General features: G+C 28.5%; 3 protein-coding genes and 1 pseudogene across 5 annotated transcripts; 3 read left to right on the top strand and 1 right to left on the bottom strand.

Moving 5' to 3' along the window:
• Window positions 1-22: 22 nt before the first annotated feature.
• Window positions 23-5,343, bottom strand: CRY3 (cryptochrome 3). 2 transcript variants are annotated; one of them, XM_088107079.1, is made up of 14 exons: window positions 4,890-5,343; window positions 4,567-4,706; window positions 4,256-4,477; window positions 4,060-4,185; window positions 3,894-3,968; window positions 3,609-3,725; window positions 3,469-3,515; window positions 3,109-3,185; window positions 2,873-2,948; window positions 2,639-2,708; window positions 2,349-2,472; window positions 1,831-1,880; window positions 476-497; window positions 23-375 (listed from the first exon to the last, which is right to left on the bottom strand). In XM_088107079.1, the coding sequence occupies exons 1-14, from the start codon at window positions 5,326-5,328 to the stop codon at window positions 260-262; spliced, it is 1,701 nt and encodes a 566-aa protein (XP_087963205.1). In that variant the 5' UTR covers window positions 5,329-5,343; the 3' UTR covers window positions 23-259. The 2 variants fall into 2 exon arrangements, with proteins under 2 accessions (XP_087963205.1, XP_047154333.1); XM_047298377.2 differs by having other exon boundaries at window positions 23-497.
• A 1,217-nt stretch (window positions 5,344-6,560) lies between these two features.
• LOC124825668 (uncharacterized) lies at window positions 6,561-8,376 on the top strand. Of its 2 annotated transcripts, none has more exons than XM_047298335.2 (2): window positions 6,561-6,848; window positions 8,044-8,376. In XM_047298335.2, the coding sequence occupies exons 1-2, from the start codon at window positions 6,716-6,718 to the stop codon at window positions 8,277-8,279; spliced, it is 369 nt and encodes a 122-aa protein (XP_047154291.1). In that variant the 5' UTR covers window positions 6,561-6,715; the 3' UTR covers window positions 8,280-8,376. The 2 variants fall into 2 exon arrangements, 1 of the variants encoding a protein (XP_047154291.1); XR_015784545.1 differs by having other exon boundaries at window positions 6,709-6,848; window positions 7,300-8,186.
• A 1,436-nt stretch (window positions 8,377-9,812) lies between these two features.
• On the top strand, window positions 9,813-10,861 carry LOC124825670 (fasciclin-like arabinogalactan protein 14). The gene has a single exon (XM_047298336.2). The coding sequence runs from the start codon at window positions 9,992-9,994 to the stop codon at window positions 10,682-10,684; it is 693 nt and encodes a 230-aa protein (XP_047154292.1). The 5' UTR covers window positions 9,813-9,991; the 3' UTR covers window positions 10,685-10,861.
• A 10,576-nt stretch (window positions 10,862-21,437) lies between these two features.
• Window positions 21,438-21,926, top strand: LOC148204108 (flowering-promoting factor 1 pseudogene; annotated as a pseudogene).
• The last annotated feature ends 6,033 nt before the right edge of the window (window positions 21,927-27,959 follow it).

Here is a 27,959-nt window from a genome sequence, read left to right as displayed (position 1 = left end):
AACAGTAGCACATATGTTCATATGCAATGTTCTGGAGAAAATTTCATGGTAAAAAATACAGATATTATCTCACTTCATGGGAGAAATTCGTGTGTATTGCATTACAACAAGTATTGAAATTTAAACTGAAACAGCTTCGTTTTTACTCTTATTGAGAGGAAAAAGAAAGCATACATAACAGAACAAGTATAAAAAACCATGAATTTAAGTTACAAAGCATAAAGCTCTAATATATATATAATTCTGATGTATAAAAATTTTAAGAAAGATGATAGCTGTCATTTCTTCTGAAAGTTCCATTTTCTTTCATTTTCTTTATGGTTGATTCTTCTTGCACCAAACCTATCCTTGTTGTTTCCACTAATTGTTCCAAACCTGAGAGACACAATTTGAGGAATGTACATATTTCCAGGGAAGTTCCTTTTCTCCTTTTGGATTTTGTGCAATTGTGGCAACCAGTATGCAACATACTCACCTTCAGGGTCATATGTTTGTGCCTGAAAGAAATTTTTAGGACAGTACCATATCAGTTCACTGATTTAAAGATCATTTTATTTTCCAATCCATTTTTTAATTAAACCTTTATCTAACATGAAGGTCTAAACAGATAAAATACTTATTTTAAGTTTAAAATAATTAAAAAAAAATTAGCACTAAGGTCTCTAAGGAAAAAGGGTCTTAAAAATTATCTCTGTGGTCTCATCCATATCAGTTCAAGGCCCAAACATATAAAATCTTTGTTTTAAGTTTAATTTTTGTTTTTGTACTAATTGCTTCAGGTCTTAAAAAACAAAGTTTTAAAATTCTTTTGGTCTCATCCATAAACTCAAGGCCCTACCCTAACATATAAAATCCTTGTTTTAAGTTTTAAAAAATATAATTTATTTTGGTACTAATTGTTTCAGGCCTCCAATAAAAAAGGTTTTATTTATTTATATCTCGTCCATATAGCTCAAGGCCCAAACAGGTAAAATCTTTGTTTTAGGTTTAAAAGTATTTAAAGTTTTTTAGTACCAATTCTTTCGGGCCTCTAAAAATGATTCTCAAAAGTTTTCTTTTAAAACTTAAAAACAACACCTCAAAAATTCAAAAAATAAAATTATGATACATTTTACATAAATTATTTATTAATAAATAAAAATATCTTGTTTATAGGTTTTTTTAAACATTTCAAACCTTTAATCTATCCTAATCTCATTAAATATAATAGTACGGTCAAAATAGGAAACAACTCGCGTGTCAATCCGACCTTTCATGGATTTGGACCGGATTAGGTTTAAAAAAAAATATAATTTTTTATACAGAAAATTTTCAATCCGGCCATTTAGAACCCAAATCACCTTAATTATTTATTAATTTGTGTGTCGATACTATTATTTATTATATATTTTTATTGTATTGTAAATCAGGATAAAAAATAATTTTAAAAAAACAAAATATTATAGATTTATCGATTTAAAACTCTAATATATTAAATGAATAAGTGACATAAAAATGATCAATATTAAAAACTTATTTTTTTAAACTTGAATTTGGATTATATTTGAGTTGTATCTTATTTTTTTTAGTTGTCTTGGAGTTTAATGTTATTTAAGAGTAAAATTTATTTAAATTTAAATTACAAAAAAATTACCATTTTTGTTATTTAAAAAAAACTTTAATCAAATAAGTTAGCGAGTGAACTCGTTTAACTCGCTCACCTGTGGTGGACTGGATTGAATAAGCCAGGTGACTCATTTTGAAAATACTAAAATATACAATATTCAAAACCTTTCAAATAATACACAAAAATGTTTTACATACTTACTTTATATAAACATTGGAACTTACTTGTTTTGGGATGCTGAAATACCGATCTTCTCTTGGATCATTCCCAACTCCTGAACCAAAAAAATTCATCAAAATTCAAGATCTAATAAATCAAATAATTGAAAATTACTTTTCCATTTAATGAATTTGTGACTATCGAATATTAAATTGATTGATTAATTTTTTATACCGTTATTTCATTTTTTTTTGACAAATAAAAGAGTAATCTTTGTCATTTTTCCAAAATTTGAAGCATTTCGATCCAATTTAAAATGTGAAGTAAGTCTTCTATTGGTAACTTTGAAAGAATAGATGGAGGATAGGTTGTAAAATTTGTTGTTTAAAAATGATAAACAGAAGACTAATACAAGCATGATATAGTTTGAATTTGAGTAAGCTTAATATACATGAATACAAACAACCCAATCTCAAACTAGGAAAACAATATTCACTGGACATCATCAACATGCTCATGTTAGCAAACGGGCTATTTCTTTCTGCACCCCATTTCATTTTTTTCTTCCCGAACCCCCACTTACCTGATCCGTAAGTCCAGTTTCCATAATTAGAACATGGATCATAATCCAAAAGGCACGTCTCAAACCATTCCGCTCCCATGCGCCAATCTATGCCCATATCACGAACAAGAAAGGAACATACAATCTGTCAAGAAGGTAATCAAGTTTCAGCTTCAGTTATAAAATTTGATGGGAAAATCACAGTGAAATATAACAATAGTATTATATACTTTGGTCCAAAAATCAGTATTTGAATAAATTTCTAGAATTTATTATACTTTACAAACACAATAATGGGCTCGGGTTGATACCTGTCGTCCTCGATTAGACATAAACCCTGTAGTCGATAGTTCTTTCATGTTGGCATCTATGAGAGGATACCTACATGTTTATGCCAAAAGAATAGGTAGAAGATTATAAGACAACATAACAGGGACAACATTTAATTTGATGTTTTAAGACAAGAAACATTGAATAGAATCAAGCGACAGTAGTTGTATCAAAACAAATTCAGCAACACTCTGAATCTCGGATAGAAATTGTACCCGGTACAACCGTCTCTCCAGGATTCAAACAAATTCTTGTCTTGGCTCCAGTTGCGATGAACTTTCCTAGGGCCACCTGAAAAGAAAAACAGATTTTACCTAAGTAATCCGAACAAACTTTTTAAAGACAGTGTTATAGGAAGATGTTTTTTCTCACTTCCACATCAAAACCAGAAGAATTTAAAACCATAACTCTGTAAACACCAGAGACATCAAATTTCTCAACCTATCAATACCTAGATGGAAAAGCGAATTCCCATATTTCACTGACAGAAACCTAAAGTAATCCCTCCATATCAACTCAAACAAAACCCTGCAAAAGTAAAGATAGTTCAAACAGAAAACAAATTGAGAAGATGGAGGAAGTCAAATCTGTCAACGAGTTCGTTTTTTCATAAACAAATAGAATGATAAGTGAAAGGGAGAAAAAAAACACAGAACTTCTCTGATGAAATTAAAGTAACTTCACATAATCCAATTAATCAGAAAAGTTAGATTTAAGGGATGAATAACAAAGTGAAAGTAGGAGAATGAATACTATTTTGAAATTTGACAAAGATATACATTAATAAGAAAGATGCAATGTTTCTACTTACCAGTAGGTAGAACTATTTGCTAGTCTTTCGTTCTCATATCTCTTTACCTATAAAGAACAGACTGAAGTTTGTTAACTCATACATTCTCATTTCTTAGCTGTTACACAATGCACAAAACAGAGATCATTGCAAGCTTTAACCTCTTCATATATGAAACGAGGAGACAAACTTCCCGAGGCAAGCCATGGTGAGAATTTGGTAGAAAAATCAGGCCCTAACATCCCATTCCTGGTCTCTTTATATACCTTCAGCAAATCCTACATATGAACAATCTTAAGAATGCATTACATAACCAAACAAGGGCTGGAATTAGTGTCTCCAACATCATATTTAAGGTAACGTTTTACAGAACAGCCATATACAGCAACAACAACAGTGACAAGTTACCTAATTTGGATCTAAATTGTCAATTTGAGATAACCAACCTTCTTCCAGAAGTATTCATGTACTCTGCTCAATCCTGCAGTTTCACCCCCCACAAACTTCATTCCCTTGATTACCTAAATTTTGAGGATGAAAATAAAGGAATGATAAAGTTCATTATCTCATCATTCTTGAATGGTGTCTACCAATAGATATGGAAAAACCTACATTCTGTGAGCAAAGTCCAAGCTGTTCTAATGAAGGAAGGCATCCCCAATCCTCAATCAAGGGAGGTGGTCCAAGAGATGGTGGTAGTTTGATGCACGAGCGTATGGTACATTTGGCTTCAATAATCTGCAAATTTCGAATTCCATCAGTAAGCATTTGTAGCAGTGAAAAGAAACTCAGATTCAGAATATCGTGCCTTGCGAAATTGAGTATACATATCTGGCAAAGAAGTGGCATCAAAAGGGAGGTCATCAAGATGGTACATGGTGGTACCCCAAACTAATTGCAATTTAAGGATGTTGTTTGAAACTGTGACACCACTCGATTCTCCTGATGATGTCGCAACTTGTTTAAGACCTTCCATGACTAACCGTTCAACATTCAGCTCCTCACTGCACGTTTCTTTCTGTGCATACACCTGACAGCTTCATATTCATCAATGAGCCGTATAGTTTAAACAATGAAATTCCATCAATTCGAAATCAGGCTTGAAATTCAAAGACTTACTGTGTGAGCTTGAAATGCTTTGGCAAGAGAAGGAAGAATCTCCTCAGGCTTCCCATGTTGTACGAGCAAATTAAGCCCTTTTTTCATCAAATTCTTCCTCAAGTCCACCACACATTCAAGGAGAAATTGCGCTCTCAATGCTGCACAAAAGTTACGTGAGTGATGCGATGCTTACATACTTTCTTTTCATGTAGAAATTAGAAAAAGAAAAAACCAAAAACACATAAGATATTGCATTTCACTTTGTACTAAAAGAACTGCATCCAAATTTGCTGTAGAAGAAAAGGTGCAGATGAATTTGAACACGAGTTATATAACTATACCACCGGTTTTGGGAAAGCCGAAATGATAAGTAGTGGCAAAGAGTCGAGGGTCAACGCAGTAGACAGGTAAAACGGTTTCGGAGGAAAGCCATGCCTTGTAGAGAGCTTCGTTATCCAAAACTCTGAGATCATTCCTGAACCATACAATGGCCGTTCCTTTGCCACTCCTCTTGGTGTTCCACGTGTACCTTCGAAAAGCGTTATCCGCAACGCGGTCCATGTCGTTAGCATCGAGCTCAGGAACCTCGTACGTTGACGAAGAAGAGTCTGAAGACGACACGGGTTCGGATTTCGCGAGCGTGTTCATCGCCAGGAACAACGGGTTTCTTGTTTTTGTTGTTGTTGGGTTTGTGAGTGTTGAGGTTAACGTGGACTTCGAGGAACAGAGTGTGGTTCTGAGGGAAAGAAATGGAAGTGGAGTGCAGTGGAGAATGGCCATGTACGAGCGTTAGTTGCGCTTTTTGCTGAAGGTGGGAGTAATCAAGCAGTTGAAAGTGTGACACGTGGCGTCACGGGTTTGGTGTGACGTGGCCAGTTGTTAGCCTATTGATATACTGACTTCAACTGGTTATTTTTGGATGAGTGAGAAGAATGGAAGGTTCAACTCAGGTGGAAAGACTGAAGGTTTTCTCGTCCTGCACCTATGATTTCTTTCCGCACCCCAACTTTCAATATGATATTTTACTTTTTATAAAAGTTATTTTCGAATTAGCTATTTTGAGAATTTTTTAAATAAACGTTTTGGAATTTTCCGAATATTACTGACTCTTAAATGAAATTTACAAAACAGCATTCGAAATAAAAATTATGCGGAATTTCTAGAATACATGAAATGAAATTAATTTTAGAATAAGTTTTTCAAAATAGAATTTTTGAAATAATATTTTCAAAACATAACTTTTCTGGAATGAGTTTTCCAAAGCACAGAAGATATGTTCTAGAAAAAGCTTTTGAGAAGGAGTTTTTTCAGAATGCATTTTCTCTCCTTTTCTTCTGCGAAAACGATGGTGTGTATAGTGGAGTAAGTTTTTTTTATCTTTTTATTAAGTATAGGAGTGTATATAGTATTAATGGGGTGCAGGAAGAGAACTCGACTGAAAAGGGAAGGAGTACTACAGAAACGAAAGGCTATTTATTGCTATCCGCACCACCACAATTACTGCACCCCATAATAATAAAAGGCGCAAGCGTCTTCCATCATTACACCACACTGCTGTTTCTGTTGTCGCTGCTTCCACTGTTACTGTCGTTGTAGAGAAAAAAAAATGCTGCAGAGAATAAAAAATACAATCATTCCAAAAAAATTATTTCCATTACATATTTTATATATTTCGAAAAGTTTTTCCCAAAACACATTTGATATTCTAAAAATTTTATTTTAAAAAGTATTACATATATTCTAAAAAGTTTATTTCAAAATATATTTTTACTTTTAAAAATTCTGTTCTGGAAATTTTATTCTAGAAATCTTGTTCTAAAAATTCTGAAAAACTTCCGGAACATGTATTTTGAAAGTAAGGTAAAATAGCTTTTTTTGGACAATTGTAGGGGTGTGCTAAGAAGTTATGGGGTGCAGAAAATAAAACCGAAACCAAACAAGGTCGGGCTATTTGAACTAGCCCAAACAAAAAGGTCGAGGACTTGTTTCCAGAAAATTCGCCAACATTACTTTTTTCATTCAATTTATAGCGGTGACAACTTTCTTGATCACGTATTTCTACTTGTTGCATTCAATTCGTAATGTTCGTTGATTTTTAATTGTAAAAGGAGGAGTGCTACTGAGAAATTAACGTGGGTTCTGTATTTGGAAGATTCTGAAAAGCTAGATGTCGGTGTACGACAGCGTCGTGGGTGGGAAATTGAAGCTGAAGGGAAAAGCGTTGGATGTAAAAGCTTTTAGGATTAAAAAGAAGAAGAAACGAGACAAGAGATATCATAATTTCTCCCAAACTAGTTCCGGTGAGCTTAATGTTCTTCCCTTTCTTTTGGGCATGATTAAACTGTGCAATTATCATTATCTTAGCTTCGGGTTTCTTTTTGCCAAAGGAAATGTTGCAAGTCATTCGACGAACTGAACAATTTAGAGTATATAAGTTGACAAATTTCACCAGTTATAAACTGAAAGTTAGTCTTAAAATTTATTTTTTAATGGTATTAGAATTTAGGAAGATTTTTTGTTTGGCTTACTGGATCATTAATATAGGGATAATTAATATAAGAATATTTGTTGTTTCTCAGACATATTATTTTATTTATATATGATATATTGTATGATGTGTGAGAAACATTATTGCAGTGTGGCTTCAAAATATTTATTTTTGCAAGTCACTTGATATTGCTGTCTTATTTGATCAAATGTTGACTCCTCTGTTCAATATATTTGGTTATTGAAAATGTGTTCTTGTCTCAGGATGGAATGATGCAGACTGCTAAAGATCTCAAAGGGCAAAGAAACATTGAAATATGGTCAAAATTTTAATCTGCGTCTTACACCTTTTCTTTAGGTTTATATTGCTTATGCTTAAATCTTTTTACTAAGTTTATAGAATTTGTGTGTCCATATATTATTTTTCAGCTTCTTTGCTTATGTGGAGTCAGAAATTTCTGTTATTTTTGAATTAGCAGTTGGGTTTAGAATTGGATGTTCTTTTACCTCTGCGGCTGTTCTGTATCACTTTTCAAATTGTAGTACCTTACTCAAGAATGTTTCCTCTAATTACTGCAAGGGTGTTAATCTGCAAAGAAATTCCTTAATCATTCAACTTTCAATCTCTTATAGAGGACAAAATATTGCCATGAATGTTGGCCTGTCCTCACCTTGAAATAAGTGTCCTCATCGTATCAGTTTCAATTTTTCTGCCAGTTCCTTTGTGCATCCGATCTATTTGATCATGTTCTGATTGTTCTGCCACTTACATAAAGTTTTGAATTAAGGAATGCCTGATTCCTGCCAAGCTTCTTTGAATTTCTTTAAACTGTCTTGCAGGAAATTTTTGTATGTTGAATATGTGAATGGATTCATCATGATAGATTAAGCAAATAGTACTTTAAAAGTAAAGGATTGAGCTGATTTCATCGTGGTGCTAAATTAGTCTAAGCATGTTTAAGTGTTTGACATGAACTCTTTTACAATTTATTTTACTTTTCATTTTAGATATGTTAGGTGGAAAGATGTCAATGGATCACCATGAAGACAGCACAGAGAGTGTATCATATGATGATCATCTTACTCCAGCTGAAAGGCGATTTCTCCATCAGACACAGAAACTTGAGCTTCAAAGACTGTCAAAAATGGCGAGCAAGTCTCATAGAGATAGAATTCACGAGTTCAACCGATATCTGGCCAACCTCAGTGAGCATTATGATATTCCCAAAGTAGGACCTGGTTAAGGAAACTCTGTCTTTGTTTTAATCTTCATTCTACTAAATGTTTTGTACTGTTATAATTGATTAACCTTTTCGAATTGATGAAAACTAGTATTTTCTATATTTGTTTGTTCAATCCAAGAAAAACAAAGTGAGGCAAACCTAGATTCTTATGTATCTTTAAATAGCTCGAAATTGATATTTCCTTTCACGAAACTTTAAACTATGCTTGGAAAAATGATTTTATAGTTTTAATAAAAAAATATTTTATAATCTAATTAATTTTTGCTAGAATAAAAAAAAGTGTTGAAAATTATTTTTGAAAAGATAACATTAAATCGACTTACTCAAACTCACATAAATTTATCATTAAAAGGATGGAAATTATTGAAGGAGAGATCAACAATGAACTTGAAGTTGAGTGTTGTTTTAAAATTTTAAAATATAATGCGACAAAATTATCAGAGGACGTATTAAACTTATCAATTTGATATCTTTGTATGTGTTACTTAAAATTAAAATTAGAGTAAAAGATTATATACGTGACATTTTAACTTGTAACCTGTTTCATTAAGCATTATCAAATAGTAAGGATATTTTGGTCAAAATCAAAATCGTTCCACATGGATGGATGTAACAAAATGAATAATTAGTTCAGCCTTTAACTTCTTAAGAACGGATTACGAGACCATAATTTTTCCTATTAGAGACACAGTTGGGTGGTAGTTAGTTCTCTATAGATATAATCATGAAATTTTGTTTAAATTTTAGTTAATTAACTAATGTATTTTCAAATGTTTGCTTTTAGATCTCCTTAAAAGTAACATGGTTAGAGTCAAAAATATTTTATATTATATTTTAATAGTATTTTTATTTAAATTTATATTTCAAAAAACTTTTCTAAATAATATTATTTAAAAATTTAAAAAAACATGAATAAATATTTATGATTCTTTATAGGGTGGAAATATGAAATGAATCGTCTAAATTGATTCCGTAACTATAAGTAAAAATGTGGGATCTATTAAGTATTTTGCGTTATTGATTTGTTTGGTCTTGCATATCTTATGGATAAAAACATATTAATTGGCTTAAATAACCCAACAAAATAGTTTTATGTTTATTTGTTTATAAAATATTTAATTTTAACATATTAAAATGCGAATATTATACTAATTTTTACTTCATTTATTTCAATTTTATCATTACATGTAATAAGATAGTAAACCTTAAAATAAGATAATTATTACAATATTTACATATATCTTTTTAAAACTTGATTTATGTATGTCTATAGACTATTTTTTATATAAAACAAATAATAAAATTGGTCTATAATTCTAATCATCAGTCTCATAGTCTACAATTACCATTATTGATTATCTTAATTATCTATGTATACGATATTAATATTTTTCAAGCAGTGATAATATTCATAGTAGGGATAGCTATTTTTTCTGAGGAATGTAATGTAAACTCCTTCACAAATTTTTTGTTAGCGTCTATAAATAAGTAGCCACCTCCGCGCGTTTCTCCACGCAAACCATGCATCACCACGGGAAGAAGAAGAACCCATAACAGAAAATTTGACTCGACGGAAAACAAGCCTCACAGAATTCTTATAAATACCATTCACGACGCCATTCTCCATCAACCAGATTTGGCTTCGGTATCTAATAATAACAAAGGAGAAGACAAAGAAAAGAAGAGAAGAAAAAAAAAAAAACTCGTGAAAAATGGGTTTCGCAAAGTCTTCTCTTCTGGCAGTGGTTCTTCTTCTGGCCGTATGCAGAAGCATCCAAGCGTTGGATGTGCTGCAGGCGCTCAACGATCCTCAGTATGAACAGTTCAACAAAGCCCTAACCGAGGCCAATCTGGTTGACAAAATAAACGCCCTTAAAGCCGTCACCGTTCTTCCCATGTGCAACGACGCCATGGCTTCTCTCGCCGGGAAGTCACCGGAATTTCTGAAGGCCACCATCAGCACGCACGTCCTTATCGGCTACTACGACGAGAAGAAGCTGGTGGAAAACATTGGAAGCCAAACTCCCATCGAGACTCTCCTCCAATCCTCCGGCCTCGCCAAGGACAAACAGGGATACGTCCTCGTCCAGCTCGTCAACGAAGGCGAGGTTGTCTTGGGATCCGCCGCCTCTCCTCCCGGCACAGTCTTCACCGTCGGCCTTGTGCAAACCGTGGCCAAACAACCCGAAGAGTTTTCCGCTCTTGAGGTCACCAAGCCCATCCTTGTACCTGGAATTGAGAATTTGTTCTCCGACGTCAAGGTTCCTCTTGCCGCCGTGGAAGGTAGCATGGCAGCGTCTCCTTCCGCTCACGCTCCCGCTCCCGGTAGCAGCGACGCTTCACGCCTCTGCATGGGGCTCCTCGCTGCCGCTTCCGCTTCCGCCGCTTTCATCCTTGCCCTGTAAACGACGGCGTTTCGGGAGTTTATCATTTTGTTAAACAAAAAACCATTGCATTGATGTTGTGTAGCACCGATCACGAGATACAACAGGGATCTTTTGTTTTTAATTAACCAAACCACTCTTTTAGCTCGTGTTCGTGGAATTCAGGTTATAATTCAATTGAAACTACATCATTCATTATTTGTTCTCTCTCTTTCTCTATATCTATCTATCTTCTGTTACACTTGTTCTTGCTGTTTAAATTATCATTGCGCTCTTTAATTAATACTCCTTCGTCGTAAACCATAGTAAACGTAAATTATTTTAAATGTGGCAAATGCTAAAGATTTCCAAATAAATCTTAGAAAAAGAAAACAATAATTGAATAGTGTAAAAATTCATTGAAGTTTAATGTATCCGACTGAATTTTTTGTTGAATTACACACTTGTTAAATACTTCATTTTGTTTTTTTTAGTTAAATAAAGAAGTTTAAGTTATTTTGGCTTGATAGTTTGCAATAACTTTTTTATGAGTATTGTTCAATATATATATATACAATTATACTTATTGTGTATAAAATTCCACTTTTTTTTAATTATATAATTAAGATGAGCGATTGTTTAATAGAAAAAAAATGTGTTTTTGTGCAATTTTTTAGTTGATTTATTTTAATAAAAAAGTTATAGTAAGTAATTATTTTAAAAAGTTTATTACACGTCACTTAAAATTTAAACAAACTTAATGATTATCTTAGAAAGAAACCACCTGACATTTGAATAGTTAATTTGTATGCAATCTTAAGTTCAAATGCATTGTTATTATTACTCACACGCACAAACAGATAATGTGTTTAGATGGTGATTAATTAAATATAATATAAGTTTGAATTTTGTGCAAGCACAGAAACTGTAAAGGACAAAGGGAACATATTCTGAATTATGTCCTAAAATGTAAGTCATTGATATGAATTTAAAACTTAAATATTAAATTTATAATAAATGTTTGGATTAGAAAATTACTTTCTTTTGACACACTTTTATTCTCTTTTCATTATCAAAGAGAATTACTTGAATGTAAAATGGTTTGTCTACAACAAATGAAACCAAATATTATTCAATTAGTTATCTCTTATATAATAAAATTCATTTTTAACCATTAATGAAAAATAATATTTAAATCTTATTTTAGTCACTGTATTAATTAATTATATTTAATTTAAATGATATCTTATCTAATGATAATAAAATAAATTATATTTTATAATTATTTCAACTAAACAAATGTAATTTAATAAAATAGTCAAAATTTAATATTTTAACTTATAGGCATAATTATTTTTTAAAATCATCATATATTGTAAAAAAGATGTTATGATCGATTTTTTTAAAGTAATTTAAAGCCACGAGATAGAATTGAGGATTTTGTTTTCTTTGATTAAATATCATAATTTGTGACACTTATAAAAGATGTTTAAAGAGCAGTATGATACTTAAGAGTAAAGAACATTGACCAAACAGGATTATTTCCATATACAATAAATTAATAAAAATTGATCAACAAATAATTACTAAAATCCAATCCACACCCATCGTTATTTTTATTTTTATATGAAATCATTTCTAATGTTGAGACAAAGATAGCTCACATTTGATTTGGCTAGTTTTGTGTAACTACAAATATTCAATACTCAATTGAAGATAAATACAAGTTAAAACTTTTGAACTGTGCAACTAAATTCATCATATGATTGCTGTAATAACTGTTGCTAAAACTATTGATTGATTCAATTAAGGAAAAACATCTTTTTTATATGAACGACAAAAAAAAAGGTTGTCTTGAGATGGAAGTCTTTTAGCATCAACAATTTTGTAGGAAATGTTGATTTAGGTAAGAAGTGGGGAGTGAGAATGGAAAAGAATAAATGAACATTTTTGTATTGTACCCTGTAATTTCCATGTGTACCCGTACGAGTGATGAAAAGTCAAAAATCTCCTTGTTGACATATATTTTTACTTTTTCTTTTCTTTTCCGCTCCCTTTTTATCCAGCAATATTGTTTTTAGGTAGTTTCGTTCTGCATTTTCATAAATTTCCCTTTACACCCCATATAAAGGATGTTCCAGTTTTGCTCTTACCAATTGTAGCATCCAAAAGTTATTTTCGGAAATAAAAAATTACTTTGGAAATACAAACTAAAAATGACTTTTGAATCCCACAGTTAGAAAACCAAAAATATTTCTCAAATTTATAATCCGGAAGTTAAATAACTTCTTAATTATACAATTTGGAAACTATTTTATCTTATCATTTTTAACTTCTAGATTGCCTGATTTGAAAATTGTATTTTACTTTTGAATTCTGTAATTTAAATTTTATTTTTTAAGGAAATACACGGTTTTTCGATTGTATAATTCAAAAATTATTTTTATCTTTTGAATTACAAAATCTAGAAATCATTTTTTACTTGTAGACTATACAATAGAAGTCATTTTTTATTTTTTATTTACACCCATAGAAAGAGAAAAATGCAAATTTCTTTATAATTAATGGGAGAGGAGGAAATTTATGGGGATACGAAAAAAACCTTTTTCGTTTTCACTCGGGTTGTATAGACCCAGTGTTTTTTAAGTAAAACTAAAATGGAAAGATATAAAAATTATTATTTATTTTATTCTATTTTTGCCTTGATTTGGATTTGATTTATTTATTTTTAAATAGAATACTTTTAATTTATTTCCTATACATTTATTATTTATTTCCTTTGAAAGAAAAGTTTGTTAGAGGAATTGTGGAAGGCGAAAAGGACTGTAAGGGATCCTTTTAAGCATGTTTTGGTTTACTATTCTGATTTATGAATTTTGGAAAGTTTAGGACCACCATTAAAGTAATAAACCCTAGCTATCGCGATCGAGCATTTATATTAATGGAAATCATATGTGGATAAACCCAACACTATCATCTTCATTGAGAGGGCCATGTTTCAATTATCAAATTGCAATATCATTATCTTTCTTCACGACTCTATCTTTGAGACAGATGGTTTTGTGATAATATAAAAAAAAGTGTGAATAAATCTAATTAAGTTGTTAAGGATATGTCTTTAATATATTCAGATATAAAAATTATTACCTAAGTTTCAATTTTATAAAATGCTTAATAGTATGAGTTTGTGGGAGAAACACTCGGGTGAGATTTATACAATCAAGATTAAAATATTATATGATTGAAACAAAAACCACTATATTAGAAAAATAAAACTTCTAAGATTAATGTTAGAAGCTTCAAAGAAAGTATATTTTGAAATAATTACTATTTTTAAACCCGTTTCTAAGCTTATTCTTTGAGTGTTTTATTTGTGTTAATAAATATATATTATATTAAAAGATATTTAAATATGTATTATATTAAAAGATACTCATAAGTTGGAAAAAAATTAATATTTATAAGTTTATAGTTAAATTTTGAATATAATCAATGTGAAAATTATGCATAAGTTTAAAAAGTATATATATATATATATAAAGACTAGATTTTGTAAAAATATAAATGATGTAATATGTGAAAAAAATATAGAGTAAATTCTTCAAAATTACAAAGACTAGACTATGCAAAAATATGTTGAATATATTCGTTATAAATACAAATCAATGTATGAACATATTGATCTAATGCGTATTGCTAGATTTGTATAATTAGTTCATTGACAAATTGATCTAATATTTAATGTTAGACTCATCTAACTAATATATAGACACATTAATCTAATGTGTATTGCTACACTGTCTAGTGTATATGAACAGACTCGTCTAATGTGTATTGCAAGACACATCTAATCAGATAATGAATAGAGTTATCTAATGTGTATTAATAGATTTATAATAGGTGTATAAACATGATCGTATAATATGTATTATTATATTCGTTTAATCAGTATATGGACAAAAATATCTAGTATGTCTTGCAAAACTCGTTTAATCATTGAATAAATAAACTCACCTAATATGTATTTTTAGACTCGTCTAATTAATGCATGGAATGACTTATTTTATGTTTTGTGCACAAAATAATTGTTAGGACATGAAAAAGTTTCATGTATATTGTTATACTTGTCCAATCAACATATGAATGTTTATCTAATTTATTACTAGACTAGTCTGGTCAATTCATCGACAATTCATTTAATCAAAGTATTTTTAAACTCATTCAATCAACATATAAAATGACTCATTTAATATATTTTCATTATACTCTTCTAATTAGTTTATCTACAGTCTCATCTAGTACTGTTAAAACAGGTTGAAATCTCGTGAATCAACCCAATCCTGTATAAATTTGAATCAATCCATCTAATTTTTTTGATAAGTATTCTTTGTTGAATTAGTAATTTTAATAATATTGAAATAGAGACTCACCTAAAATTTGTTTTTGTACCAAACAATTAAATAGAATGAAAAAGCCAAAAAAATTGACTTAAAATTTCGTTTTTTCTTCTTTCTACGTTTATCTTCGTAATGATGTTCTCTTTTCTTTAACTAGATGTTGTATTTATATTAATTGGTAATGTAAATTGTCTTTAAATGTTTCAAAAACAGTGTCCTTTTCAACATTTTATAGAATAGGTACAAGGAGCTCGTTTCGAATTATTTTAGATACATGAAAAATGGAATTTAATATTTTAAGAAAATAAATTTGATTTCAATGAAGTATGCTAAAAAAATGTAATCTACTCTTAAAAAAACCTTAATTAAAAAAATATAGAATAAATATGTAGTTAAGGTTGCAATATTACATTTATAATCGTGGTAACAATAAAGTTATAACTATTATAATAATATTTGTTATTGTTATAATTGCAATAGTAAAGGCATTTGTGCATGTTTATGAATCATAAATAAACAGTATTTTATAACTTAGTTTTATTAAAAAATATTTTTACTTTTAGATTTTTTTTTAATTTTGGCCTTCATATTTTATAAAACTCCTAGCTTTTAATGTCTATTTTTTTTTGGTAATGCTGCTAGCTTCTTAATATTTATCATACTTAATTTTTTTACCCAATTTTGATCTCTTACGTTTTAATTATGCATAATTTTTGTTCAATTTTTAATTTAATTATCTATAACTTTTTTTTTGTTCTTTTATATCGACAAATAAATTAAGAAAAAGATTTCAGACTCATCGGTATCAAATATAAGTTATACATTTTTAAAACTAAAATGGGAAGAAAGTCATAGTCAATAACAATTAAAGAAAAACTTGTGTGAAAGTTACAGGAATTAAAATTAAAATGTGCATGTGAATCAAAATTTTGACAATGAAATTATAATTTGTTTAGAAAAGTTTCATCATAAGTAATTTTAAGAACAAATTTATTCTTAAAATTGAATGTTTTCGTAATTAAGTTAATACTAATTTACACATTAATTAATTTTAATTATTGTTCCATATAATTTCTTTAATTTTTTTTAACGTATACATAAGTTAGTTTTATGTAACAAATAAAACATTTATTAAAACTGGTGCAAAGATCTTCTTAATATAATACACATAACATCCATTTAGTTATAATTCGTTTTAATGGACTAAGGATATTTAAAAAACCGTTAAATTTGGGAATGAGACACTAGTAAAAAAACAAACATCCATCCAAAGAGAAATAATGGCAGATTTGACAACAGCTTAGTAATGTTGTGGTTGTCGGGTGGACCATGAGGCACGCAAAGGCCACGTGATGGCATGTGGGCAAACATCGTTTTAAGGAAAAATGAAAATTTTCTGTCTGGTATGAAAAACAATGAAAACATTGGTTTGATGCTGGGAATGCCTATGATGATGGGGTTTGAGTGGTGAAAGAAAATCGAAGGAATAGCCCTGTCACTCTAGTAACTGTCATTGCCCAACAAATCGTGGACCCATCTCCTGTAATTGGCAAGCTATATGAACATTATCTATATCTATAGGAAAGAGATGGGAGATAAAAAATATATATACTTAATTATCACATGATAATTATGACGTAATTTGTTTAAGAACGAATTTGCATTCCAATTCTCAAATTTAAATGTAATTTTTTTTTTGTATTATTATATGAGAAAACGAGTTAATTAATGTTTTTATGGTTTATTAATTCATACTAATTGTTTTTTTAACATCATAAATTATGGATTGCAATGTTATTTCTACTCCTAATCAAATATCCAATAAATTATATCAACTGATACATTGTGAAAATTGTAAGACCCATAAAAATAAAAATATATATATATATATATAGTAGTAAATTTTAGCATTTTATTAGTAATAATAATTTTAGTGGATAGAAAAATGTAAATTTTGGATATAAAATTATAGTAATTTTATAAGGAGAAGTTAAAATTTTTGATAACTTATTTAGTATTTTTTTTTAAGAAAATCGAATAGTAAAAAGTGAATAGTAAATAGTAAATAGTAAAAAAATAAAATAAAAAAAAATTTTCAGCATTAAGATTCCTTAGCATGGAAGAAATTAGTAGGTAGAAACTAAGATCAGATTTGGTGAGTAAATGATTAAAATATTATTTTTTAAATAATATTAAAATAATAAATAATATTAAAATATTAATGAATAGTAAATTTTTTTTACCTATAAATAGCCATAGGAGGGAAGGGTATTTGGCACCAAAAAAAAAGAGGAATCAAGTGAGAGCTTGAGAAATAGAGAAGAAAGAGTTAGGGAGAAATTTTTAGTTGCAAGAAGAGTAGAGGTTCTGAAGAATTTCAGGGAAACAAATTCGGAGTAGGAGATTAAGTCTGGAATAGAGGTAAGGGGAGCTAATCCTTCTTGTATATGATTTTTATCCATGTTATGATAATGAATATGAGTTATGAGTATGTTAAAATTTTGGTAATGGTAGTTATCTATTCACTTATATAAATTTAGTTTTCATGATTATAATTTTCTTATTTTCGAGTTAGTATGGTAAAACTTTTCTTTTAATTATTTTGACCGTTGGATTTAACTAAAATTTTAATATATGAATCCTAAGACCTATTTCTTCACTTTGACCGTTTGGATTTGTAATTAGAAGTCTGTACTTAGAGAAATAAATCCTGCATGTTTGAGTAAATTAATTACCCCTGTAAATCTGTTACTTAGTCACCTCGGTAAAATATATATTATGACTCATTTGACCATTAGATCAACTTGAAAATTTTATATATGATTCCTAAGATATATTAATACACTTTGACCGATCGGATTTTTAATTGAAAGTCTATGGTTGGAGAAAATAAGTTTTAAGTTTTGAAAAATCTGATGAACACTATATTTCTATTCTTAAGTTATCATGGTAAAAATTTTATATATATTTCATTTACCGTTAGATTGAGCCCAAAATTTAGTATGTAATTCATAAGACATATTAAGTCATTTTGACCGTTCAGATTTGAAATTAAATGTGTGTGATTAGGGAAATTAGTTCCGCATTTTGAGTATAACCAAAAACCACTTAAAATTCTGCACCTGAGTTACCTCGGTAAAACCTCAATATCTATCTAGTTAACCGTTGGATCAACCTGAAATTTTAATATGTAATTTATAACAAATAGTGAATTATTGTGACCATTCAGATTTGAAATCGGAGTTACAGATTTATAGATATTAATTTCGTATCTTCTCAGGGATCTCAATATTGCTTAATTTCTATTTTTTGATATCTATATTAACTTTCGGTGTTAATATTATATGCTATTGTTTTAAATCTGTAAATAAGAAATTTGTTAAAAACTAGTTGAGGAACGCTTTGGCTAAGGAAAGATTTGGTACTTAAGTTGTCCATTGTGACGCACCTCTCTTTCCTGGAAGTATACTCGACGAGTTTTTAACTTAAATCCTATTGAACAGATTATGTACTGTTAAATTATTGTGTAATATATCTTGTTGGAATATATTCAGTTTGTATGATTTCTGAAATAATTGGACTTTATTAGATTTGAATTTATGCATCTGAATATGATTGTGAATTATAATGATGTGATTTATGTGGAGAGTATGTGAATGTATGCGATATAGTCAATTTGTATGACTTTTGGGATGGATGGACGTGATGCATATTGGTGTATACATTCTGATTTGGTGTTTGATGCATATTGGTGTATGCATGATGCATATTGGTGTATGCATGATGCATATTGGTGTATGCATGATGCATATTGGTGTATGCATTCTGATTTGGTGTTTGATATATATTGATGCATGCAATGTGGTTTAGTGTGTAACTCATATTTGTTTATGTAATTTGATCTGGTATAGTGAGCATAGTATGGTTTGATATCGAGGTATGTTTATTGTATTGAATTGTTAGCTCACCCTTACATGTGTGTGCATGTGAATGCGATGATCGTATAATGCGTGATATTATACGGGAGCAGATGAAGGAATGTCGTCTGAAGCAATACCAATGAAGAAAGAGATCGAAGATAAGTTAGAAGGATTCAAGTTATACTTAGGAGTTTATAGTTGAAATCTGAGTTTAAAATATGTATATCAACTGTGAATTTTAAAGTATGAGATTACGGGATGTTACCGTAAATGTAATAATATGAATTATCCAATGTGAGATATTGGGATGTTACAAAAATGATATTGAATCTTCGGTCATTCACTGGATAACAATTATGGAAACGTTTCTTTGTTAAGCATGTTAGATCTATCGAGGAGGAGGTTACTTATGAGTTACATAAATACTAATACATAAAATTTGAGCCAACTATATAAGAGATCGACACTACTCTTTACACAAAACCTTAAGACAATAGATTAATGGGTCTTTCACCTTTATATACTGCTCTAGTTTCTCATTTTTTTATCCAACGTGAGACTTAGACTATTTCCAACAAAACATGCTCCATAACAAAACTAACATCTATGTGATATAGTCCATGCACCTACTCAAGCTTATTGCATAAAATATTTAGTTTCTCAATACCATACTCATTAATCCATGTGATATGATGTTTAGCGAAGCTAATTTTCTTTTTCTTGCCTAGTGAGTTGGCATGCTTAATACCTTTCCACATAAGTTGATTCCAAACTCTCTTCAAAATATAAGAATAATCTTAATTTTGTTGTGTTATATAAATAAAATTATATATATATATATATATATATATATATATATATATATATATAAATAGTAAACTTATCCTATTCTTGATGGTGGATAAGTAATTTATTTTCTACAAAGAATTCAATATCTCTTGCATTATTTTTAGATATAAATAATTATGCATCTTTTTCTTATTTATTTGCAGTTAGTTTTCATCTTAATACGAAGTTACCATTTTTTATTCTCAACATTTATTTAACATTTATGTGGATATGCTTACAAATATTCTGTCATACAGTTTTAATTGTTCTTATTAATAAAATAGTCATGTTGTTAATAATGTTGTGATGTAATAAATTAGTCACTATTTAAGGGTAGCTATCAAGGAGGTAATTTATTTATCTATTTATAGGAGTTAAGATGCTGTTAATGAAGTAACATATTCAAAATAATGTAAAAGAAAATATGAAATACTGAAAACTCGGTAAAAATAAATAAAAATTATAAGGAATGAGTGTATAAGCAAGTGTCATAATCTAATGGGGGTTACCATTTAAAACTATAATTATAATTTTAATGCTTAATTAAGTTTACTTTCATTATATGTTATATATTAGATACTAACCTCGCTTAAAAGTACTCAATACTATTAAATATTGCCTTTTATTATAGGATAAAACTTTAGATGTAAAACTTGATGAGATTGTATATTTTTCGTTGTGCTAGGAGAAGACAATATATAATACAGGTTCTTTAACACTTTCATGCACAAACATAACAATATTTTAATATATATCATTTGCATAAAAGATAATATACTTCCATATTTACAAAAATGTGATTAATTTTTATAAAGCCGCGTGTTTATATATATAGAGATAAGATAACATATTATAATATAACAATAATTAATATTATAGTAATTACGACTACTATAATAATAAAAAATTGTGATTAATTTTTATAAAGCCGCGTGTTTATATGATTCTTTTCCCATCTTAAGTTATTCTGCTCGTGCTTTCCACTCATTGCATATTTTTTCATTATCCACTCCTAGTCAAAGTTAATATATATATTTTTTATTCTTCTAAAATATCTTTTATTTTTATTTTAATATCAATTGGTATTGGTGGCGGCTTTCGACCCTCACTGTAACATATATTTGTGAGCCGCAAAATGAAAGGGAAGATCTTTAGTTAATTCGTGGCTAGAATTACTCAGAACATTGAGTACATAACTGAAAAACATAGCATTCATTAAGAAAAAAAAAACAAAGCAGCCTCTGTCAGCCAGCAATGCCTCCAACACACGAGGAATTATTGCATTTTTCTGTTGCTTTTATTTTTGTCAACTTTTCTTTCTTTCATGTCTTTTTTTTTTTATCATTCTTCTATTGTTTTATGTACAACAGAGTAACGAAATATCTTTTAAAAATTCGTAGCATGTTTTTTTATCCCCACAATCTCTGTATTTTATTACAAGGGTATCAAAATGGAGAATTTTGAGGTTTTACAAGTTCTTAAGCTTAAAAAAATTGTCAGGAAGCATTTACCTAAATTTGAAAATAAAAGAAATACATAATATATTTATTTAGTGATATCTTAGAAAGTTGGCTGGTGGTCCAACGTTGATAATAATATATATCCTTTGACAGAAACATGTGTGTGCGTGTGTGTATATATATAGTGATGTTCCACCATGGTTGTCTGTGAAAAAATGTCTGGGGTTTGGGTATTCAAGAAAGAAGGGTTTCGTTTAATGGAAAATGGTGAAGGAGAGAGATGCAGATTGAAGAAAAAGGTGTTGGTTCACTTGGCAAGTGGTGAAGTTGTGTCTTCCTACGGTTCACTGGAGCAAATCTTGAGTAATTTAGGGTGGGAAAGGTACTATGGAAGAGACCTTCAACTGTACCAATTTCACAAGCATTCTTCCACTGACCTTATTTCCCTTCCAAAGGACTTCTCCAAGTTCACCTCTGTCTATATGTATGATATAGTCATCAAGAACCCTAATGTCTTCCATGTAAGGGATAATTGACCTACTCCATTACCCTTCATCGTTATTGTTTTTTTCTTCCTACAACAAAATTGTATTTTTCTTTTCATCTCTAAGAATTTACATATGCAATATTGTCATTAAATACGTTATTAAATAATACACGTAACATATCTTAATAATTATCTATTATTCTTATTATGATGAGAAGCCTTTTCCCTAGTTTTTTATGTTTTTTTTCTGATATTTTTATGGTTTCTTAATATATTTTAAAATGTCAATTGAATGTACTTAGTATATTGGAAACCCCTCACAAAAAACCTAATAGAAAATTTAAGTTGTTATCTAACTCAGCTCTTATTGCATGGTTTTCAACTTCTCTTCAACTGTTTGGTGTTGATACTTTTCCTTGTTTTTTCTCATATTTGGTGGGCTTCCAAATATGGAGAATCTTACACCATAGAGTTGGTTGGTTTGAGTTTTTTTTTTTTATGTTTTATATACATTTTTCAAACATATTAAAACTAAAGTGACAAAAATTTAATTAAAATATATAAAATAAATAAATACACAAACCCACGTATATATATCACAGCCCATGCATCCACCTTTTCGTTAGAATTATCTGGTATTTCCTTGACGGTGGATTAATAGAAAGAACAAGATAAAAAATATTGAAAATTTAAAATCTTTAATATTTATATTTATCTAAATAAAATATAGCTTACATATTTTAGATATTATAATTTATGAGTGATAAAGAATTGGGATATAATAATAATAAAATAATAAATGAAACATTCTCGAATAATAATTACCGTCTAGTTTAAAAAGTTTGTTCATCCATCAAAACTATTTAATAATTTTTTTTATACATGTATGTACCTATAAATATTTAATATTTTATTATATTTTTAACTTTAAATAAAATAGTTTAAAATAAATATTTAAAATATAAATTTAAATAATCCTTAAGTATTATTCAAATTAAATAGTTTAATAAAATATTAAAACCAATAGATTTGATCTTTGTGAATTTAAAATATCCATTAATATCCGTCATTGACTTTATCCACAAATATACGTGCCATCTATTATATTTTTTTAATCTTTCTTTCTTTTATTGCTAATAATTATGAATTACCATATTTTTGTTTATAAAAATAACCAATTGTATAATTTGGAAAAAAAATATTTTTAGTTCATATGTAATCTTTTCATGGAGGAAAGTGAAAGGTCAACATTCACGTGAAGGGATTGCACGTGGGCCATGGTCACTGTCAGTTTGGGCTGTGCCACGTTTCAATGAGTCATATATGAAAACGAAATGTTTCTATTTTCTCCTGTTTTAAATATAGGATAATGATATTTTACAATATTTTAATATTATTTTTATGTGTAATTGATATAAAATTATTTTATAATCAATATTAATAATTATAAATATTAATCTGGATCAATCTAAAATAACACGTATATAATATTAAAATATTATTAAAGTATTATTATTCTTAAATATAACTAGTGTCGATTCACATTTAACAAAAGTTTTTATTTATTTATGTATTGTGTAACATAAATACGTGAGTTAGGATAATGTAATTGGTCTAATATTAGCACCCTATTCTGTTAGTCCCTGTAGAAAACCCATCACAAGAAAAATTATTAAGATGCATATTTTTATCATATTCAATTGAAAATCTAATATATCCAAAACAGAATTACAAAATTCTAAACCAAAAGAACACCAATTTTCATTTTACATTTTCACACAAAAAGTGGGGTTATCGACGCTCTCTACTTTTTTAATTTTTATTCTTTTTCCCTTATTTTCCTTATCTGTTTTTATTTTCAAAGACTTTAAAATTGTTTAATTTATTTTTTTTATTCTGATTTCAAATCTATTGACTATCATGTTAAGGTAAATCGTAGCATTTTTTTTATATTGTTTACTTTAGATATGGAAATTTCGTTACGCTTTTATATTTAAAAAAGATAGAAAATATTTAAAATTTAAATAAAATATATAAAAAAAACAGAGATAGAGAATTCAATACATTTATTAAATTTCCTAATTAATAAATGCATTGTGAGTTTATTTATCTTTAATATAAAATTGAAAAAATAATAATTAGAAAGTCAAATATGATTGACAAAGTAGTTAGAAGACAAGTTAGTAAAAGATATTTTAAGTAATAAAGGTTATAATTCTTGATTATTCCATACATTATATGAAGGAAGCAAAGTTAAATTACTTTATTTTTTTTAAATTAAACAAAGGAAAATTAAAAGATATAAATAAGTAATGTAATGAAACATTGCTTTTTATCCTGCTCGATAACGTGGTCTAATAAAGTTTTTAAATCTTTTTATTACGAAACACTCTAAATTTATATTTATTCATTGTAATGAAACATTAAATAATTTGATATGTTAATTATTATTTATTACATTAATTGTTATTATACTTTTTAGTAAATATTATTTTAATAAGAACATGGATTTAATTTAGATTAATTTTATAAATATAACTAATATTTTTTAAGAAATATTCATTTGATAAACCATCACTTCCATTCTAATATAAAAGATTCTAATTGTTTCAGTGATTTGAAACTCGTATTAAATCAAGTAACAATCGAATCACCATTAAGATTTTGTCATTTAAAGTAATATCACATATTTTTCTTTTTGTTTGTTAAATTTAAAGTTTGCAAAGTGTTTTGTACCATGGTCATTTTGATTGAACTTAATTCGGTGTAAACACTGAATTTTTACGTTAGAAGAAAGGAAATGTAAAATGGTGGAAATTTAACTTTTTAAACAACGCAATAAATTGAGATTGATGGACTTGACTTTTCTATGATATTTGGTTTTAGATGCATAGACGTTAATGATGTTAAGAGGAAAAAAGAAGACGAAAGAGAAGTGAGAGCATCGTGCTGTTAATTATTTAATGATATGATGCGGTGTTGTACTATGTTGTCGGTCACATTTGCCACAGTAATGTTGGTTTGAAGTGTCCGAAAGAGAAGGATCAGAGAGTCACGTTACGTCTTTGTTGTTTAAGCCAACCAACTTTTGTCCAAACTCCAAAGAGTATTCCAAATTTTCCTCTGTTGTGTTCTATATAAGGATAGTGTTTTTTGTTGTTCACCGTTTCTTTTTGCTAATTCAGTCTTGGTTGTAAAGGTTGTGGTTCATTCTAAATTTGGTGTTCATGTCGTGTGCTTTCGTAGATTCTTCCTCTGTTACAGTGAAAAGTAGAATCTTTTCATTGGCTATAATGTGGTTTTGAATTGAAGTGTGGATAAAAGTTACAGCATAAATATTCTTCAACATGGCATCACAATACCCCACAAAAATTTACATACGTAACTTTCTCCAGACAAAAAGATATAGGCACAATATACATTATCTTATCCACTCAAAATTTAAGCTGTATTCGCCTTTCATCTACCAATTTTAAAATTATTGAATATAATTTCACATACATAATATTTGCAAATCTATATAACTCCCGTGACGATAGAGATATCTTTAATGTTTTTCTTTTGTTTTATATATTTTATTAATTTTATTTTTATATGATTGATAAAGATATCTTTGATATATTTTTTTCTTTTTTTTTATGATTTTCTGTCATATTTTTTTTATATATTTAAACATATGTTACCTCTATAAAATAATTATGTTATGATAATTTTAATGAAATTTCTTTTTACAATTTTTTTTCTCACTTACATTTTATCAATCTAGATGTTATATTCAAGAACTAATAATTCATCACACTCCAAGAAATTATATATATATATATATATATATATATATATATATATATATATATATATATATATTTATTTATATATTCTTATTCAACTTATAATGATCCTACAATATTAAATATTTGAAATATATTTTCATATGACATCTAAAAAAGGTATGATGGTTCAAATTGTATTTTGTATTGGGTAAAGTCCATATATAAGTGGTTTTTCCACTAGAAAAACATTCTTCAGCCTTTTTTTTTCTTTTTCATATTGTTTAAGAAAAACCTAATATAGGAAAAAAAATTCTTTAAAATTTTGAAGTGCTTATCTGTTTTGTTTTTCTATGTACATGAGAGTACACATTTAAGTGTTGGAATATTTTTTATTTTGAATCCATTTTTGTTCATTGTCCAAATTATTTCCTTTTTTTTATATATTTTCTATTTTAGTCATAACATGAGTCATTACTTTGTAATTAGGACTTTCAAGGTGATATCATAGTAATTTGATTGGTGATATGATGTACGTTAGAAGAGTACTAAAGAAAATTTGGAGTATAATATCCCGATTCTAATCTTGCACACACACAAAAAAAATGATTATTGTGTGACAGTGTGAAAATAATTGTTTATGAAAGCTTTGACAAAAGAATATTTCGTAATTATGCGCCTGTCAGTTTCACATTTTTTAAAAAAACTTGTTTGATTTACTAGTTCACAATTTTTTTATGTTATTTTCATAAATGCTGTTATTCATAAGTATTAGTGTGGCTTTAGCAGAAAAGGTCGGAGTATAAAATCATTTAAACACAACGTTTTACAGAAAAAACTTCAAATAAATAATTTCTTCTTAGAAAACTGAAAATAAAAATTTTAATAAAAATATAGTTTTGTGCAAGTTTAAAATACACTGATAAATAGGTCATAAGTGGTTGAGATATGCAAATTCTGCAGTTTTAATGTTGCAAAATTATGTAATCTCGCTAAACGAGTGTGTTCTACTTGAGCGAGCATAACACTTTTCGCGGAGCAAAACTCATTATTTTTGTTTTTGCACAACGAGCCTTAGTGGCTGAGCGAATGGGCTAACAAACATTTTTATCTGAGCGAGCAGATTTGGTGGCTAAGCGAAATATCAGATTTTCAACTAAGTTTTTATATATTTTCTTAAAGTGTTTTCAATGTATGTGAGTGTTTGAATGATTGATTTATAATATGAATTAGAAACAAGAATATGTATATGGATTCAATGTAAAGTGAAGTGATATCAATGGTTTCAAAGTTATGAAAGTTGGTTCCAAAGTGAAACTTCTTGGTGTTGTTCAAGTATTGTTAGAATGAATGTAGGTAGCTTAATTTTGGGGGTTATCCTAAAACTCTAATGGTCTTTCATTCTCAAGTAGAGAAGATTGACACATGTGGCTTAGTCTTGGGTGCTTCCAGTATGATCCAAGGCGTGGAAGAGACTAACCTTGTAAGTGTGGTAGGGTGAAATCCATTAATGACTTTGCAAAGCATGGAGGCCACCACAAATGCACAACCTGTCATAGCTCGACAATCATTCTAAGTCCAGACAGTTGGTTTAGGTCTTTGCTTGCTAAGATGTTTGGATTGATGAATGTTACATATTTGATTTAAGTGTGATATGTTATAAATGATATATTAATTGTTTTGTAATCTAACTTACCCTTCTGTTTTTGTTTTTGTTTGTATGTTTTATGTTTTATGTTTTTGTTTGATATGTTATAAATGATATGAGGTTTCTCTAAAGCATAACATTAGATAGAGGAGTCTTTGATGTGTAGCAGCCTTAGATAATTTTCTTGTGTATAGTTTTATTACCACCAGTTTGTAAATAAAGTGAGATTTTATAGTTATTTTGGATGACGGTAAACCTTATTTTCTATCTTTGTTAACTGTTCTTGTTAATATTGGACTTGTAATGACTCTTTATGCAATACACTACTATATTTTTGAGATGTTACCACAAGCACAATTAAAAATGTCAAAATAAGAATAAAATATAAAAATAAATCAAAAATTTACAGAGTAATTGAAAATGTCAAAATAAGAATAAAATATGAAAATAAATCAAAAATTTACAGAGTAATGACTTTTATAAGTTCAATTTGTATGACTCAATAAAATAATATATATTTGGTGAAGATACTTTTTATCTTTTAATTTTTATACAAATTCAATTATTTTTTGTTTTCATTTGGTTCAATTTAATTTTTAAAATAATATAAGTAGATATTTTTGTTATATTCACCTTAGATTTCGGTTAGAATTTATTCATCAAATTACTTCACTTTAAAAGTATAAATATTTTAATTAATTTAACTTTTTAGGTAAAGTAATTTAATGTGTAGATTTTAATAGAAATATTATGTCAATTTAATGAAGATAACATAATTTGATTATTTTTAAAAATTATATGACTAAATTG

Source organism: Vigna umbellata, chromosome 2 (assembly GCF_029865625.1).
Source record: "Vigna umbellata cultivar VRB3 chromosome 2, Vumbellata_1.0, whole genome shotgun sequence".
Classification (NCBI taxonomy): domain Eukaryota; kingdom Viridiplantae; phylum Streptophyta; class Magnoliopsida; order Fabales; family Fabaceae; genus Vigna; species Vigna umbellata.
Note: the sequence above shows the minus strand (reverse complement) of the source record. Positions and strands in the feature narration are given on the sequence as shown.

Coding starts and splice junctions, on each gene's coding strand:
- LOC124825670 (XM_047298336.2), top strand. CDS start 9,992: ATGGGTTTCGCAAAGTCTTCTCTTCTGGCAGTGGTTCTTCTTCTGGCC.
- LOC124825668 (XM_047298335.2), top strand. CDS start 6,716: ATGTCGGTGTACGACAGCGTCGTGGGTGGGAAATTGAAGCTGAAGGGA. Junction 6,849..8,043: donor TTTCTCCCAAACTAGTTCCG/GTGAGCTTAATG, acceptor TTTTCATTTTAG/ATATGTTAGGTGGAAAGATG.
- CRY3 (XM_047298377.2), bottom strand. CDS start 5,328: ATGGCCATTCTCCACTGCACTCCACTTCCATTTCTTTCCCTCAGAACC. Junction 3,969..4,059: donor TTGGACTTTGCTCACAGAAT/GTAGGTTTTTCC, acceptor CTCAAAATTTAG/GTAATCAAGGGAATGAAGTT. Junction 2,949..3,108: donor GAATTCGCTTTTCCATCTAG/GTATTGATAGGT, acceptor TTTTCTTTTCAG/GTGGCCCTAGGAAAGTTCAT.